At 46.9% G+C, this 18,406-nt stretch overlaps 2 protein-coding genes and 1 long non-coding RNA gene across 4 annotated transcripts in view; 2 read left to right on the top strand and 1 right to left on the bottom strand.

Moving 5' to 3' along the window:
* The window catches only part of Pigu (phosphatidylinositol glycan anchor biosynthesis class U), a 106,685-nt gene extending 98,443 nt beyond the window's left edge, over positions 1–8,242 (top strand). For both annotated transcript variants that reach the window (XM_040732926.1, XM_040732927.1), the window contains exon 12: positions 7,840–8,242. In XM_040732926.1, coding sequence (XP_040588860.1) covers positions 7,840–7,953 — 114 coding nt within the window. In that variant the 3' untranslated portion in view covers positions 7,954–8,242. The remainder of the gene's footprint in view (positions 1–7,839) is intronic.
* A 198-nt stretch (positions 8,243–8,440) lies between these two features.
* Map1lc3a (microtubule associated protein 1 light chain 3 alpha) lies at positions 8,441–10,058 on the bottom strand. The gene is made up of 4 exons (XM_005088308.4): positions 9,867–10,058; positions 9,504–9,559; positions 9,316–9,422; positions 8,441–9,037 (listed from the first exon to the last, which is right to left on the bottom strand). Exons 1-4 carry the CDS (start codon positions 9,904–9,906, stop codon positions 8,875–8,877), a joined length of 366 nt encoding a protein of 121 aa, XP_005088365.1. The 5' UTR covers positions 9,907–10,058; the 3' UTR covers positions 8,441–8,874.
* A 147-nt stretch (positions 10,059–10,205) lies between these two features.
* LOC121134502 lies at positions 10,206–15,156 on the top strand. Its single transcript, XR_005871592.1, has 2 exons — positions 10,206–10,346; positions 13,588–15,156. It is a non-coding gene; the product is annotated as an uncharacterized LOC121134502 (long non-coding RNA).
* Positions 15,157–18,406: the final 3,250 nt, after the last annotated feature.

Raw genomic sequence — 18,406 nt, 5'->3', positions numbered from 1 at the left:
CTGTTAGTGGTTGTGTAGCACTGGCTGTGCTTTCTGACAAAGAATGAGAACATTCCAGGGTTGCCGTGGTCAGACTACACAGCCCTTGGGGACCTCATTCTGCTGAGGTTCAGGCTGAGCCATTAGTTTTCAACCAAGGATAAATGTGATTAGATTCAGACTGTGCGCTGTACGCTGCTAGGAGTGAAGAGGTTGCAAGCTGGAGCCCTGGTGTGGAGGAGGCGGCTGTAACCTGGTGAGAGGCTGCACTCTTGTTTTACTTGGAAGGTGGCCATGGACTCAGTATGTTGTTGAACAGGAATGCTTTTGACAGTTGAAAGGGCCAGGTAAATAACAATTGTTACTCTGGCACCAGTCTACAGTCGGGCATGGTGACATTGACTTGAAGCCCCATGGTTTTCCTGGCCTTTTCTCCTTCCTTCCTTCCTTCCTTCCTTCCTTCCTTCCTTCCTTCCTTCCTCCCTCCCTCCCTCCCTCCCTCCCTCCTTCCTTCCTTTCTTCCTTCCTTGAGACAGCATCTCTTTCTTGTAGCTCCTGCTGGCCTCAAACATACTTAGTGGTTGAGGATGACTTGAATTTCTGACCCTCCTTCCACCTCTCAAGTGCAGGGATTGCAGGTCTGTGACATCACTCTCTCTTTCCCTACTGTTTGGAATCTTTCGAGTTGGAAGGTAAAGCACTGTTTACTGTCCCCTCCCTTATAGTCTGTTTGGCCTGAGAGGGTAGGTCCAGAGCTCCACAGTCAGCTGTCAGCCTCCTCTGGCTTCTACTTGCCTAGACTCCAGGCAGGTGGCCAAGGAAGCAACACTTTGCCAACTATGGCAACCAGTTGAAGTCCCCAAGGGTGTCAGTGTCTCCAACAGAAGGAAGAGGCCTAGGGAGAGGAGACATACTAAGGTGATCACATCTGTTTCCTGGAGGATGTAGTCAAGAGGCTCTGATTGGTCAAAGTGGATAACCCAGTTGGCTCTGAAGTCTCAAACTTACTTTGCATTTTCCAAGAAGAATCTGGTAGAGTGGCAGAGCAGAGTACATCCCTCAGGGTGCTTGTTAGGGCATGGAGTATGAGCTAGTCTTGGCCAGTGCCAAGCCTAAGAGGTAGGGTGATGGAAAAAACTCAGATTTTTGGAAATAGACAGGTAGAGCTGATGATATAGCCTGACATTTCACTCATACCCGTGTGATCCTGGCTTATAAATGGGTCCCAGCCTGGGAGTTGTGAAGTTCCTAAAGGCTTGGCCAGGTGCTTAGATGTTTTTCTCTGTCCCTCCTCTGTCACACTGGCACTGAAGCATGTTAAGTCTCATTTCATTTTTTATTTATTCTGTCCACTGTGACCTGACTGTCTCCTGAAGTCTCTACCACAGAGCAGAGAAGATTAGCCCGGAGGCCTTTATGACTGCCAAGGAGAGGAGTGAAGTCTTACCAAGCCATGCCTGAAGGGTAGTGCCAAAAGCCTAAGGACCAACATATGCACTCCGAAAATGAGCCCTGTGCCAGGCCTAAGACTCCAGAGCTGGAACAGATGGCACCCCATTGGGATCATATAACTGACCATGGGGTTGTTATGAGGTAGGGGAGAGCAGTGAGGCTTTTGTCAGTGTACGTAGGCACCATAGCTCTGAAGATACTGCAGGAACCAGGCAGGTGTGCTACAGAGGCATATGCATGGGGTCTGAGCATCCAGGGGCCTGAAGAAGGTACATCACACTGAGTTCAAGCCAGTGTGGTCTACATAATTGAGGTCCAGCAGCCTGTGCAATAAAGTGAGACCATCTCAAAATGAATAAAATAGCAAAAAGATTTCCTTCAGGATCCAAGAAGTTAGATAAGGGAGAAACCCCCTCCCTGAGCCCTACACCCCTCTAATAAGTTCCTGTGCTGGTGCCCGGTGTGGTGGTACTCTCCTTTAATCCTAGCACTCCAGAGGCAGAGCAGGCAGTTCTCTGTAAGTTCAAGGGAAACTGGTCTACCTAGTGAGTTCTAAGCCAGAGCCACATAGGGGAGACCTTGTCCCAAAACAAAAACAAAAACAAAAACAACCCAGCAACAACAAAATAGCTGTGTTGGGGATAAAAGGAGCCTTAAAGGAAGTCTGGGAGTGTGGAAATACAACGTAAGGGAGAGCTGGATGATCAGCCACAACAAGTAGGGCAGCTTCCAAAAACAGACCACAGGTCTCTGAAGGCAGGGACAAGCATGTTTTTAGACCCTGAAACCCTAGGTATGGACTAGTGAAGACCACTATGGCAGATAATAAACTGGAGCTGATTGCTCTTGGTTTATACATGAGGAAAATGAAATTTAATGAACGGTAAGTCAGTTACTAGTCCATACTTTTGTTACCTCCTGCTCAACTTTCCCCTGCTCAGAATAGGCAACAGGGTTGTGGGTTTGCAGCTTTTGAGTAGGACGAACCCTAGGGCTTGTGGGAAAGTCCTTCTCCTTGCAGTCTTAATGAAAAGTCCCAGGCCCAGGCTTTCCTCTGAGAGTACCAAGCTCCAGGCTAGCCTTCTACCCTTTCCCTGTAGCCATGGCACCTGCTCACAACTGAGGGTGCTCAAGACTGTGTGTCCAAATGAGCCTGGCCCTTTTCTGCACTTTCTCTGTGATGTAAACATTGACACATTGAACACTCATACCCACTACAAAACTCTAGTAGTACAAAATACATCCCATAAGCTATCTTTTCTTTTATTGTTATTTACTATTTTGTTTTTTTTAAATCAGGGTCTCATGCAGACTGGGCACCTCCTAGGTGCTTCAATAACATGCCCTGGTTTTTTTTTTTTTTTGTTTTGTTTTTTGTTTTTAACATTTATTTTGTGTTTGCGGAGGTAGATCATGCACATGCCACAGCTTGCATGTTGACAAAGGACAACTTTCAGGAGTCACTTCTCTCCTACCATCATGTAGGTTCTGGGGATAACTCAAGCCATCAGGCTTGACAGCAGATGCCTTAACCTGCTCAGCCATCTCACCAGCTCATCCTGGATTATTTTTAAATTTATTTCGAGTTGAAATGCAGACATCAGTACATTTCCTGCTAAGTATGTCAGCTTTACATCATTGAATAGAGTTCAATGTTTATTTTCACTTCACTGACACAAAGTTAACATAGTTGAAAATTGGGTCTTACATGTGTATTTGTCAGAGCCACCTTTTACCATTTTTGTTTTGAAATCAAGTTTACATATCCCTGGGTAGCCTAGACTAGGCTGGCCTTGAACTTAAAAGGATCCCTCCAGCCAGGCGGTGGTGGCACACGCCTTTAGTCCCAGCACTCGGGAGGCAGAGGCAGGCGGATCTCTGTAAGTTCGAGGCCGGGCTAGACCGACAGCCTCAAAAACAATACAGAAAAACCCTGTCTCGTAAAAACAAAACAAAACAAAACAAACAAAAAAAAAAAAGGATCCCTCTGCCTCGTAAGTGCTGGAATTATAGTATTCTTCACTGTGTCTTGCCCACCACAATGTTTCTGAGGTTCATTGTGTTCTCCCAACAGTGCACATGGACCAGGCTGGTCTAAACTTTACTATGATGCCAAGGATGACTTTGAATTCCATCCTCCTGCCTCTATCTTCTTGCTGGCTACATAGTAAATTCCAGACCAGCTTGGAGTAAATATTACCCTATCTCAAACAAACAGACTGGGAATCTTTTTCTTCCTTCCTTCCTTCCTTCCTTCCTTCCTTCCTTCCTTCCTTCCTTTCCTTCTCCTCCTTCTTTTTCCCCTCCTCCTCTTTCTCTTCCTCTTCTTCCCTTCTGATTTTTTTTTTGATACAGGGTTTCTCTCTGTAGCACTCTTGGCTGTCCTGGAACTTGTCCTGTAAACTAGGCTGGACTTGAACTCACAGAAATCCCACTACCTTTGCCTCCAGTGCTGGGATTAAAGGTATGTGCCATCACTACCTACCTGGTGGGAATATAGCTCTTACAGAGTGCTTGCTTAGCATGCAAAAAGTCCTGGATTCAGTCCCTCTTGCCACATAAAAACATTTAGTGATACATACTTGTAATCTCAGCCTTTGGGAGGTGGAAGTGGGTTCAGAAGTTCAAAGGGGATTCTCTGCTACATAGTTCAAGGCCAGCATGGGTTTCAGGAGACCCTGTCTCAAAAAAACACAAGTTAGGTGGAATGGTACACACCCTTAATCCCTCAGTCAAGAGACAGAAGCTGGAGAATCTCTGAGTTGAGGCCAGCCTGGTCTACATAAAGAGTTCCAGGACAACTAGGGCTACGTACAGAGACCCTGTCTCAAAACAAAGCAAACAAGAACAACAAAACCCCCAAACAAACAAAACCCTAACAAAAAAAGAACACGTTTGTTTGTTTTCTCTAGATAAACCTTTTATTGTGGAATTGTCTTGGAATCATAGAAGGTTGCAGAGATAGTGGAGAGAAGTTCTGTATTCTTCATTGTTTTCCTGTGTTGTGAACACCTTATACAGAACCTCTGTTAAGATAAGAACCCTCCCTAGGACTTTACCATTAACTGAATGGGAGTCATGGCTTCTTCCAGGACCAGCCTAGCAGACCATGTTACACTTGATTGTGTTTCCCTAGTGTCCTCTGCTCTGCAGCTCGTCTTTATTTTTCATGACCTTGACAGGATTAAGGGACACTGGGCAGGCCCCCTAAATTAGGTTGTTCTGATGTTTGTTGTTAGACTGAGATTTGTTTGTTTTTTTGGTTTTTCGAGACAGGGTTTCTCTATATTGTTTTGAAGGCTGTCCTGGAACTCGCTCTGTAGACCGGGCTGGCCTCGAACTCACAGAGACCCGCCTGCCTCTACCTCCAGAGTGCTGAGATTAAAGGTATGTGCCACCAACGCCCGGCGAGACTTGTTCTTTTTCTTTGTTTTTAAAGAATCCCCAGGGACTGGAGAGATGGTTCAGCAGTTAAGAACACGTGTTGCTCTTGCAGATAACCTGAGTTTATTTTTTTTTAATTTTTTTGGTTTTTTGAGACAGGGTTTCTCTGTATTGTTTTGGAGGCTGTCCTAGAACTCACTCTGTAGACCAGGCTGGCTTCAAACTCACAGAGATCCGCCTGCCTCTGCCTCCCGAGTGCTGGGATTAAAGGCGATAACCTGAGTTTAACTCCCAGTATCTCACATGGTGACTCACAACCTTCAACAACCCCAATAGGCACACATATGGTACACATACATCCATGTAGGCAAAAAATGTAGGATAAAATAAACAAACATAAAGGAAAAAAATTTAAACTAACAAAGAGAAAGAATCCCTTTTCATTATCTGGTCAGAATGTGATTTCAAGCTGTATGTCACGTTTAGTTTTGGGGTTTGTTTTCAAACAGTCTCTAGTGCACACTGACGGGAAACGTGCAGTAATTAGCCAGGTGTAATGCTTTTAATCCCAGCACTCAGAGGCAGGGTTATCTCTTGTGAATTTGAGGCCAGGCTAGACTACATAGAGAGTTCCAGGTCAGGCAGGGCTACACAGAGACCCTGTTTCGAAAAACAAAACAAAAAACTTTTATTAATCCTCCAGCCTCCCCTTCCAAGTGCTAGGGTTACAAGTATGTGCCACCATGCCTGACCTGAATTTTTATTTTCTAATCCAAGTAATACATGAATTTGGTGCACAGAATTAAGGTTTGGATAAGAATAGCTCTTGAGCTCCTCCTGTGGTAGGAGGTACTCCTTTGTAATCCCAGCACTTGAGAGGTAGGAGCAAGAGGATTGAGTTCAAGGTCATCCTCTGCCACATACCAAGTTTGAGCTACCCTGGGCTCTGCAGGTCCTGTTTCCAAAAGAGACTGAACAATGAAAAAGTACAGCTCCTCTTAAGGTCCTACAGTTATTTCTTCAGGTCAGGTCCTTCTGAATAATGAATGTGTTTAATATTTGTATATTTCTTCCCACATACATTAATTGGATCCTATAAAATTGCCAACATTGTATTACTGATTGAGACAGGGTTTCTCTGTGTAGCCCTGGTGGATGTACTAGAACTCGCTCTGTAGCCATGCTGACCTTGAACCCAAAAAAGATCTGACTGCTTCGGCCACCACCCAGCTGTTGCCAACATTATTGCAAAACAAACAAAAATGTTATTTCCAGATGTGGCTCAACCTAATAACCTAGTTTTATTTGCCTTCCCTTGACCTAGCCAGCTCATCACTATGGTACATGTTGTAAATTCTGAATTTGCAATTGCCTCTCACCTACCCTGGCACAGGGACTGGGTTTCCCTTTCCCAGACAGCACATTTAGAGGTCTGGGTGGGAAAACACCAGGGCTGAAGCACAATAACCACTGCTATGACCAGGCTGGCCAAGGGCTGATACGCTACAGAGCCCTCTGTTCTTTTGTGACTGGGCCCATGGCACATCACACACTTGAGGATGCCTGCCCGACAGTCCAGATCTCCAGGTATGGCCTTGGTCCAACTGATTGAATGCCTCAAGCTTCAATTTTTCTATTGGTAAAATAGATCATTAGCCTTCCAATGAGATAATGGCAGCTATGTGTCCAAGTTGAGTATTAATGCTGTTGACCCTCCAAGGTCTTCTTAGCTGCTTTTCTACCTTCAGAAAAATGACGGGGGACCTGGACCTGATTTAACCTCTGATCTTCCCCCAAGACTCTCACTGAATGCCTGACACATTCTAGGCCTGTCTCCCTATTTGAGCTAAGCGGTGGTTGCTGCTGGTACTCTGAGAGCCTGAGAACTTTTGAGAACTGTGGTGTCTCCAGTAGTGTGCCTGCCTTCCTTTGGTGAGGTGGGGCACTTCCATGTCAGCTCCAGTTATTCCAGTCTTGGGCATGTTGGACTACAGAGAGTTGTAGATTTTGGGGGTCAAGTATGCAAGTGAGACAAATTCTGTCCCTCTCTGGGGCTCTATTTAGGGTGAGAATGAACTGAGATTCCTGGCCCCTTGTGGTTTTTGTGGTCAGACTGAGTTGTGGCAACTAAGTGCCACAGTGGCAGATGCACTCAGGCCATCCTTAGCAGAAGCAGCATTACCACCAAGTGTCACGTAGTTGGATGTAAAGCTGCAGTTTGAATGAGTTTATGTCAGCAGAGAGGTTAAGGGGTTAGGACCTAACCCAGGGTAAGTGAGCCTGCAAAAGAGTTGAAGAGCAAGTAGGTATTGACAGATGAAAATGTTCCAGGCAGAGGGAACAGCAAAGACCTGTGGCTAGAGAGGTGTACAGGGAGTGATGTAACATCTAGCAGGGCCCAGGTGCAAGGCCATGAAGCTCTGAGTCTGAAGCATGAGGACCCTTTGGGAGACTCAAGTCAAGCAGTAGCATGATCACATTTGTGGTTTGAAAAGCTCCCTCTGGCTGCCTGGCACAGGAAAATGTTTGAAACCAGGGATCCCTGGGAAGCTGTTTTGATACTGTTTAAATGACAACAGTGACTTTGGTGGGGGTTGTTACAGGGATGGATGGAATTGTATGTTTTCAAGGTAGATTTCTGGGATATATGTATGGGAGAAATACTAGGCAATTCTGTGTCCTGAGCCCCTGGACCGGGAGGTTTGACAAAGGAGGCTGGATGGGGAATGCCTGTGGAAAGAGACAAGGTGCATACACTGTTTGCTAGAACACTGATCTGGGTTCCCAAGGATGGAGGTGTAAACCAGGGATAGGAAGCAGAAGGTAAAAAGCAGGCAGCTGCCCAATGGCCAGTAAGCTCTTTCAGGGCTAGGTATGTACCAGGGGGGAAGGAGGTCCTTGGGCAGGCTTATAGATTGGGCTTTGATGAGATGCCAGGCAGGAACTATTTCATAGTACCTGTCTAACCCCATAAAGGACTTATTCACTAACGTGCTCCATGACTTCACTTCTCTTCCCTGCCAGATCCTGCTCATCTCTGACTACTTCTATGCCTTCCTGCGACGGGAGTATTACCTCACACATGGTCTCTATTTGACTGCCAAGGACGGTACAGAGGCTATGCTTGTGCTCAAGTAGCCCTGGCTGGCACAGAACTGCATGGACAAGAGGGGGAAGGGCCAGAAGCCAGGCCAGGGCCCTCATCCAGAGTGGCCAGCAGGCGAGTCCTCAGGCAGAAGAGGTTCAAATCCAGGGTTACAAATCTCTGGTACCAAAGGGGACTCATAGCTGGCCACAAGGCCCATGGGAAGTTTGGAACACCCCACTTGGACTTCCCACTTTGTGACTGCACAGGAAGGAATGGGGAAGCTGCAGGTGAGCAGGCGTTATAGGTTGTGGCTACTTAATAAATGTGTGGGTTTTTTCATTGTTGTTCTGATGCCATCTATTCCTGGAGTGGGGTGAGTTTGGCTCCTAATTCTGCAGAGTATCCTGTCCTAAGGAGTAGGTTTTTGGAAACCCAAGTCCATAGAACACAAGCCTGTGTTCTCACTGACACAAGTATGTGGACATGGTCCCCTAGGAGCCCTCCCTACTCCCAAACAAGCAGCAAGAGGCAAAGGGCCAGGCAGGCCTAAGCAATCTTTATTCTGCTGAGGAAATGACCACAGATCCATATACCATGTCAGGACAAGGGGGGGTCAGTCTTTCAGGAGTGGGTGGGTCCTGGCAGGAGGCAAATGCTTCAGGTGGATGAGGGGCAGGTGGGCAGACAGGCAAGGGGCTTTAAAAAAAAGGACAAACCATACAGAGCAGGGGTGCTGCTCCCCACTCACCCCCAACTGAGCCAGCACCCAGAGGAGCAACCCCCCTTACGTGACTGGCAGGACCTACACCAGAGCATGGTAGGCTGTCTGGTGTCCCCTGCCTGGGGAAGGGGAAGGGGTTCACATCTCCACCTAACCCACTCGGGACTGAAATAGCTCAGTTTAGGAGCCAGGACCTCCCTGGGAAAAGCTTGACCAGAATCCCCAACCATCCCCCACCCCCACTCCTGACTCAGAAGCCAAAGGTTTCTTGGGAGGCATAGACCATGTAGAGGAATCCGTCTTCATCCTTCTCCTGTTCATAGATGTCAGCGATGGGTGTGGATACGCTCACCATGCTGTGCTGGTTCACCAGCAGGAAGAAGGCCTGCGTGGGGTTGAGCTGCAGGCGGCGCCTGCAGAGTCAGGAGGGCATGCCAGGTGAGGAGGCCGCCTGCTGGGGCCTAGGTGACCCTCCCAAAATGATCCCGAATCTTCACTTTTCATCCACCACAGCCCGGGCTAGACGCTCTGACCTCTGTAGAAGTTCACTCCAATCCCGACCTTGACCTTGTCCAGCCTCCCAGAACAGGGGCCGGGTGCCCTATATCCTGTCCCCTTCCCCCACTCCACCCTTTCCGAGTGGAACCTGGCCCCGACCCCACCCAAGGCCTTCAGGAGGTTGCCCACGCACCGGATGATCTTGACCAACTCGCTCATGTTAACATGGTCTGGGACCAGAAACTTGGTCTTATCCAGGACTGGCAGCTGCTTCTCACCCTTGTAGCGCTCGATGATCACCTGGGAGTAGTGGGCGGGGGACTCGTAAGCCAGGGGCGTGGCCTGGCAGGGCAGGGCGTGGCGGGGGGGCTAGAGACTCACCGGGATCTTGCTGGGGTGCTGGTCGCGGATCTGCTGCACCTCCTTACAGCGGTCAGCTGCGGACAGCACTCGGCGTGAGGCCCGGCAGGGCTGAGGCCTCCCGCGACTCCGCCTCGCCGTCCCCGAGGGGCGGCTCCGGGCCCGCCCCGCCCCAGCGCCCGCCCCCAGGGCCGACAGCCCCACAACCCTCGACCGGGGACGCGGTAGGGAGATGGGCGACCCTGCCAGGCCTTGCGGCCTCCCCACCCGGGGTCCGGCCGGCCGGTGCCTGACGTCACGGGGCTGACGTCACCTGCGGCAATCGGGGTCGGCTGGCACCCCCATCCCTCTGTCCCTGCTCGCAGTTCGTCCCCAGGGCCTTACCGAAGCTGCGCCGCTGCTTGAAAGGCCGGTCGGAGGGCATGGCGCGGGCCCGGCGGGGCGCGCAGCCGGGACTCCGGGGCGCGCGGCTCAGGGATGTGGCTGCGGTTCGGTGCGCCGGGGACTCCGGGGCTCGAGCTCAAGGGCTGCAGGGCTCGCGCTGAGCCTGGCGGTGGTGGCTGCGGGAGGTAACTCGCCTGGGTGACGTCAGGTCACAACATTCCTTAAAGGGGAGGCCGGCGCGCCGCTCCCATTGGGCCGACGGAAAACCCGCCTGCCCGGACCTGTGACGCCACGGCGCAGGCAGCTCGGATTCCCGGCGCAGGTCGCTAGGGGGCGGAGCTCCGAGCGCGTCACGGTTTTGTGACGTCACGGCCGGCGGGCTTTTCCCCCGGCGCGTCAGACTGAGGTGAAAGCCGGTTGGTCGTCGCCTCCAGCTCTTGGACACTGCCCCTTTTCTGAGCTTACCGTTACAGATCAGAGGTAGTAATGGAGGCGGGGCGGGGAGGGAGTGGAGCGCCCAGGCTTTTTAAAGTTTTTATGTGTCTGTACGACGCGGGTGCCCGAGGAGGTCAAAGTCCGATTTCTAGAGGCTGGAGTTACTAACGGTGCTGGGAACCGAACTGAGGTCCTCTGTAATAATAGTAAGTGCTCTTAACTGCTGAGCTGACGCTCCAGCCACCCACTCCTGCCAGGCTTTAAAATATTTCTGGAACAGCCATAAAAAGCATAGTCTCCCAATGTGGGGTTAATAGGCAACTTAGATAAAGTAGGAGAGAAAAATCACAGAATGGAAGGATGTATCAGAAGCAGTTAACTAGGGGATAGAGAACGTGCAGAATTTACAACACACGAACCGAGAATTCACAGGTAGAGTCCCTTGAGAAGATAGATAGAAGTGTGGTCTAGGAATGTTATGCAGGGTAGAGTACTTTCCTAGCACATGGAAGGCTTAAATTCATCTTCCCAGGTTTTACGGGAGGTGGGGAGCATGGACACCCAAGAGGCAGCGCCTAAATAACTTTTAAAATTGATTTTAAAAAAATCAGGATTAATGGCAGATGTATCTCACACTTGTAATCCTAGTTCTTTGGAAGTTTGAGACAGGAAGATGGCCTAGTGTTGACGTTAAGGAAGAAAAGGGGTAAACTGAAGGAATTCACAAAAGTACAAAATATCAGTGCTTTAAAAAAAATGATGTACTTCAGAAACAACATATAACACAAAAGGAAGAAATTAGATGGAAACTGGTAACCAAATTAACTGATGTGTGAGTTAATCTGAAAACAAAACCAAGTTTTTGGGGTCGCAAGAATTCCTAAAACAGGAGAGAGCAATGGAGCTAAGATTGCTTTTGGGATGCTGGGTAGTGGTGGTACATGCCTTAATCCCAGCCATCTGTAGGCAGACGCAGGTTGCTTTCAATGTCAGGCTTGGTCTAGATAATTAGACCCTGGTTTGTATGTTTGGGGTGTGTGTGTGTGTTTCTTTTTTGTTGTTGTTGTTTGGTTCTTCTGTTTTTCAAGACAGGGTTTCTTTGTGTAACAGCCCTAGCTGTTGTGGAACTCACTTTGTAGACCAGTCTGGCCTCAAACACAGAGATTCCCCTGCCTCTGCCTCTGCCTCGTGAGTGCTGGGATTAAAGGTATGTGCCACCACCACCTGGCTTTGTTTTGTTTTTTAAGTGTCCTGGGGAGCTGAATTTGTCTGCTTGCTCAGGTATATATTTCAAAAACTAACGGGGAGGCAGCTAGATGGCACTGTGGATACGAGTGTTTGCTTTCAAGCATGAGGACCTGAGTTCAGTTTCCAAGATGTGTTAGAACAAAGAGGCTGCCCCTGCAGAGATCAGCCTTATATCCCTAAAATGCTAAACTACTGTGTAGCCCCCACAAGTTGTGGTGGGACAGTAGGATTGGTTTCCTAAGTTATGGCCGTAAGTCCTATTTAGAATCTTTACTATTCTGTGCATTCCTCCTAGAGAAAGTCTTTAGTGTAAGGGTTAACCTTTGTTCTAGGGTTGCTTCTGGGTATCTCACATTCCTGCTTTCCCTGTGGTGAGTAGACAGAATTATTAAGTCTGTCTGGGGCATCTCTATACTGAACTTGGAAAGAATTTTTTAAAGCAGGACCTCTGTGGTGGGAGAACACCAACACCTACAAGCTATCCTCTGACTTCCACATACACACCGTAAATAAACGTAAAAAAAAAAAACAAAACAAGAGGGGTCATTAAGGTAATAGAAATGTAAAATATGGTTTCAAATGTAGAAGTACTTTAAGGGTGGGTGTAGTGAAGGACACTGAAACATGGAAGCAGAAGCAGATTATGAAGGAAAGTAAATAGCGCAAAACCAGAGCTGGAGAAATTTTACATTCATTACAATCACCTATGGAAATTCAAAATGCTGGGCATGTAGCTCAATTGATAGAGCGCTTGCCTCGATTACAGGAAACTCTGTGTTTGATACCCAGCTCCACATGGACTGCATGAATTTCCTTTGTGTGGATTTCTTGTAACTGTTGTGTGGCCCTTAGCATTTTTTTACTTGGACAAATGCTGAACAAAATTGCTGACTTGTGGGACAGGGTACACATTTACTTAAGAAATTGCCAAAGGGTGGTGCACACTTTTAATCCCAGCACTCGGGAGGCAGAGGCAGTCGAATGTCCATGAGTTCAAGGTCAGTCTCCAAAACAATACCGAGAAACCCTGTCTGGAAAAACCAAAAGAAGAAAAGAAAAGAAATTGCCTGGCTAAGATTTAAAATTTGTTTTGTTTTTGTTTATGAGACAGGGTTTCTCTGTAGCTTTGGAGGCTGTCCTGGAACTTACTCAGTACTCAGGCTGACCTTGTACTCACAGAAATTCATCTGCTTCTGCCTCCCCAGTCCTGGATCAAAGGTGTGTGCCACCACCACCTGGCTAGGATTTTTAAATTTAATATGCTAATGGCTCATGTTCATAATCCTATCACTTGGTAGGTGTAGTCAGGGAGGAGCAGGAGATCAACCTTATTGTATATGAAACAAATTTGACTTTGTTTTGTCTTTTTGAGACAGGGTTTCTCTGTAGCCCTGGCTGCTCTGGAACTCTGAAGCCTGGGAGAACCTTGAACTCCAGATCCTCCAGTCTCAGCATCCTAAGTAGATGAGCCACTGGGCTAGGGTAAATTGCATGAAATATTTTAAAGTTACAAGGAGGTATTGGTTTAGTTGGTAAAGGCATTTGCTGCCAAGAATGATCTGAGTTCCAGAGCCTACATGGCTAAATGAAAGAACTGACTAACATACACAACCCACACACGTATTTATATACAGTAAAGAATTTTTATTAGTTCTTTGAGATTTTATTCATAAAAAAACATTTGGCATGCTTGTATGTATGTGCACCACGTGCATGTCTAGTGACCGCAGAGTGCAGAAGAGAGTGCTGGATTTCCCTGGAACTAGAGTTACAAGAGGTTGTGAACCATCTAATGTGAGTGATGTTATTGAAGTTTTTCAAGACAGGGTTTCTCTGTATTGTTTTGGAGGCTGTCGGTCCAGCCCGGCCTTGAACTCACAGAGATCCGCCTGCCTCTGCCTCCCGAGTGCTGGGATTAAAGGCGTGCGCCACCACTGCCCAGCTGCAGCAAGTACTCTTAACAGCAGTTAGCCATTTTTCCAGTCTCTCTATGAGAGTTTCATGGTTTTTTTTTTCTTTCTTAATGTTCATTCCCCAGATTACCACCTCTCTTTCTACCTACCCAAGTTTGTGTATTTTTTTTCCGACTTCAAGACCAATTTTGTGATGTTTAAATATTCTTGGATGTGTAATCTACGGTGAGTGGTCAAATAACTTTTATCGGGGGTACACTCTTAGAGAAACTCCCAGCAGCTAACAGTTGCTAGGATTTGGTGTGGCTTGGGCTTGCACAGGTTTTATGCATGCTGTTGCAACTACTGAGAGTTTATGTGTGCAGTTGTCCTGTTGTGTCCAAAAGATGTTGTAGTCATCTACTGTCTCAGTGTCTTACACTGTTTCTCCACCTCTTCTGCAATGATCCCTTAGCCTTGGAAGCGGAGGGTGCATTATACATGCTCCCTTTAGGACTGAACATTCTACAGTCTCTTTTCTGTACCATAGCTAGTTGTGAGTCTCGGTATTAATCACTGTTGGAGTTAGAAGCTTCTCAGATAAGGGATGAGAGGTCATTGATCTGTGGATAGAATGCAAGTCATTAAGAGTCAGTTTAATAGTATGTCCATTTAGCAGCATAATAGTTACAGGTTTTTTCCATAGCTTTTGACTTTTTAGCCAGAGGCTCTTAGCCTGATAATGGTGCCAGGTATGAGTTTCATCCCTAGAGAGGGATTTAGATTCAATCAAAAAGTGGTTGGTTCTTCCTGTGATGTTGGTGCCACTATTAAACCAGTGAGTTTGTATGTCTACGCCAGTCATTTTTGTAGCTTGAAGGGTCCACAGCTGAGTATGACTAACAACTTTCCTCTCCAGTAACTTGTGTAGCACCTCTCTGGACTATGAAAGCTAGCTGGTCAGTAGGGATAAAGCTTACATGTTCAAACCAGCTTGATTTTTGCCATGTTACATGACTCAGTCATGTGCTGTCTTCAGCAATAGGTTCTGATTGCCTGGAGGGTAACCAAGAGCAGTGGTTATACTCTGTAATATTTTGGGGTGTATGGGATCTCACTGGCCAACACCAAGAGGCAACTCATACCAAGCACGGAACTTTTTGTTAGCCTCTGATGTCTAGTAGGAACATTGTTGCTCTGTTACAGGGTAATTCCATTTTAACGTGTGTGTGTGTGTGTGTGTGTGTGTGTGTGTGTGTGTGTGTGTGTGTGTGTTGGAGATAGATAAGATTTAGAAAGGGCTTTCTCTATATGTTATTTATCCTTTTCTCTACTCTGTCCTCCACCTTACCCTCCACTTCCTCATCCTAGTTTAACCCTTCCTATTCCATGATTCCTTCATACGAGTGCAGTTTATCTCCTCTCCCTGAACATGGCACCTTAGTAGTTTCCTGACCTTGAAGGTGGAAGCTCTGCCATTGCTCCAACCTCCACTCCAGCCTCACTCTCACCAATTCCAACCTGGCCCCCCTCCTCCTCTTCCAGACTCCACCCCTCAGAAAGCCTGCCAAGGGTCAGCTCCTTCCCTGGAGCTGCTCAAGACCACACATACCCGGTCACCAGATCTGCCATGTGATCTCTCTCCTGCCTTCCGGAGAGTTGCCTGGGAGTTGCATTGTTGTGCTGTGCTCTGTTTATAAATCTGTTCTTATTAATTGGTTTGTTTTGGCTTATTGCATCAGCAGAGGATACACAGTAACCAGGGATCCAATACTCATCATTCATGAGTGTTCCAACTGAAATACATATCTGAAGCTGACATTCACAGATGAGAAAAAACAAGTGACATTTGACTTTTTGGTTCTGAGTTACCATATGCAGAATGATTGTTTCTAACTCTCTCCATTTACCTGTGAATTTTATAATTTTACTTTTCTTAAAGGCTAAGTAATACTCTGTGTAAATATGTCCTATGTGCATCCATTCAAAAAATGCCTAACCGCACCGGGTGGTGGTAGCACACGCCTTTAATCCCAGCACTCAGGAGGCAGAGGCAGGATCTCTGTGAGTTTGAGGCCAGCGTGGTCTACAGAATGAGTTCCAGGGCAGCCTCCAAAACAATACAGAGAAACCCTGTCTCAAAAAACCGAAAGAAAAGAAAAAAAAGCGCCTACTGCTGAGCCATATTTCTATTCCTTCATATTTTTGACTCCCCTCCCCATAAAGGCAGTTATCTTGCTGTCCTTTCTTCATGTTTTATGATTTTTCTACCTCTCAGTGTGTTGTTGACCTCCTATATTCTTAACCATGGCTTACATGCCTCATGTCAGTGGTTCTTTTTGTTTCGTTTTTCAAGACAGGGTTTCTCTGTGTAGCTTTGGCTGTCCTGGAACTCGCTCTGTAGACCATGCTGGCCTGGAACACAGAGATCTGCTGGCCTCTGACTCCTGAGTGCTGGGATTAAAGGCGTGCGTCTGCCGCCGCCGCCTGGCTATGTCAGTGTTTCTTTTTTTTTTTTTTTTTTTTGGTTTTCTTTTTGGTTTTATGAGACAGGGTTTCTCTGTATTGTTTTGGAGGCTGTCGGTCCAGCCCGACCTCGAACTCACAGAGATCCGCCTGCCTCTGCCTCCGGAGTGCTGGGATTAAAGGCGTGCACCACCAATGCCCAGCTGAGCGCAATCATATTTGTGTTTTGTTTTTAGTTGAGTGTCTCATCTACATTTAACTACTCTCCCCCCTTTTTTTGAGACAAGGTTTCCTTCCTTCCTTTCTTTTTCTTCCTTCCTTCCTTCCTTCCTTCCTTCCTTCCTTCCTTCCTTCCTTCCTTCCTTCCTTCCTTCCTTCCTTTCTTTTTGAAACAAGGTTTCTTTGTGTAACCACCATAGCTGTCCTGGAACTCACCACTCTGTAGACCAGGCTGGCCTTGAACTCACAGAGATCTGCCTGCCTCTGCTTCCTGAGTGCTGGAATTAAAGGTGTGCACCAACACCAACACCCAGCCCCACTGAACTACTCTTAGCACTATGTCCTTATGTATAGATTAGGGAGGAACAGACATTAAATTTTGTTTTCCTAATAGGATATTAAAATCAAATGCAGGGGCTGGAGAGATAGTGCAAAGGTTAAGAGCACTGCCTGCTCTTCTGGAGGCCCTTAGATCAATTCCCAGCACCCACATGATGACTCCCAATCATCTGTAATGAAATCTGGTGCCTCTTATGGCCTGCAGGGATACATGCAGACAGAACACTGCACAAATAAATAAATAAATAAATAAATAAATAAATCTTTTTAACAAATGCATATCAAGAAGGTATTCAGAAGTTCAGAAAATTCAAAACACCACTGTAGAGTGCAGCCTTCCCACCAACCTGGTTCCAGAGCCATATCAGTCCCAAATAAACACACGAGAGGCTCACAGTGTCTGTCTCCATGAGCAGGTCACAGATAGGCTCTTACAATGTGGAGGGAACACCCAGTAAGACAGACAATGGGAAACAAAATCTAGCTGCTTTTGATGTGCTTGGCCTTGCTTAGCCAAACAAATAGCATTTGGAAATTTTTGGATTTTGTTTTGTTTTTTGGAGATAGACTCTTGTCTATGTAGCTCTGTATGTTTGTGTGTTTGAGAGAGAGAGAGAGGGAGAGAGAGGAGAGGGAGAGAGAGAAGAGAGGAGAGGAGAAGAGAGAGAGGGAGAGGGAGGGAGGGAGGGAGGGGGAGAGAGGAGAGGTGAGAGGGATATACATACCTTTAATCCCAGCACTTGGAAGGCAGAGGCTGGTGGATCTGTTGAGTTTGAGGGCAGTCTGGAGTACAGAGCAAGTTCCAGGACAGCCAGGCTTAGGCAGTGAAAGAAACCATGGAAAGCTGGTGAAGATGTAATTTAACAAGGGGACCATGGTCCAACCCCAACAAACAGCAGAACTCGGCAGCTTTGGCCATGTGGTTCTGCAGTTAAGGGTAGAAGAAAGGGAATTTGCCTCCATGATTAAGGAAAGCAGCTGGGGCCAGGCATGTGTCAGGAGTGTCCTTGAATGGAGGCCCAGAGGGGCCATTTTTCGAAACTGAAGTTGAAGCCTGGTTTGTCTGGGAGACCCCAAAATATTGGAGATGCCAGAGTAATGGAATAACTGCCAAAGAAAGCTGCTAACGAGGAAAAGAACCAGCTCCAAAGAGAAGCATTTGGCAGTCAACAACGCTGTCTTATGTCAGAGAGAGTTTGATGTAAGACACAGACACAGAGTTTGGAGTTTGTCCAGGTGGTTTTAGGTCTTGCGTTGGTATTTTCTCACTATGATCCCTTCCCTATGTTTGGGATAGTAATGTATATCCTGTGCCATTGTATGCTGAAAGTATGTGATCTGCTTTTTGATTTTGACTTTTACAGGTGATTAAAGGTAAGAGATTGCTGTGAATCTCAGAAGAGTCTTTGAAACAAGTTTGAGACTGTTATAGACTGTGGGACCTTTTGAAGTTGGACTCAATGTATTTTATGATATGGCTACAAGCCTTTGGTAACCAGGGAATTTGATAGGAAGTGGCTCCTAAATGGAGTGGCATCATTAGGAGGTGTGGCCTTGTTGGAAGACGTGTGTCACTGTGGAGGTGAGGTTTGAGGTCTCCTATGCTTAAGCTATACCTAGTGAGACAGACCACTTCCTGTTGCCTGCATTCAAGATGTAGAACTCTGAGCTCCTTTCCCAGCACCACGTCTGCCATGACGACAATGAACTAACCCTCTGCAAATGTGAGCCACCTCATTAAATATGTTCCTTTCTAAGAGTTGCCACGATCATGCTATCTCCTCACAGCAATAGGAACCTTACCCAAGTATACTTACTTATCCTTTCTGTTCCTCTCAAGATGATTGTAAATAACCACCACTTTCCAGGGGCAGGGTCTTTGTCTTGAAGGATTTTGTTAGTCGTAAGATGGACTTATGCAACATCCTGTGAGTCTCTTTG

The sequence above is a fragment of the Mesocricetus auratus genome, unplaced genomic scaffold (assembly GCF_017639785.1).
Source record: "Mesocricetus auratus isolate SY011 unplaced genomic scaffold, BCM_Maur_2.0 Super-Scaffold_100028, whole genome shotgun sequence".
NCBI lineage: Eukaryota > Metazoa > Chordata > Mammalia > Rodentia > Cricetidae > Mesocricetus > Mesocricetus auratus.
This window is presented reverse-complemented; position numbering and strand designations above follow the sequence as displayed.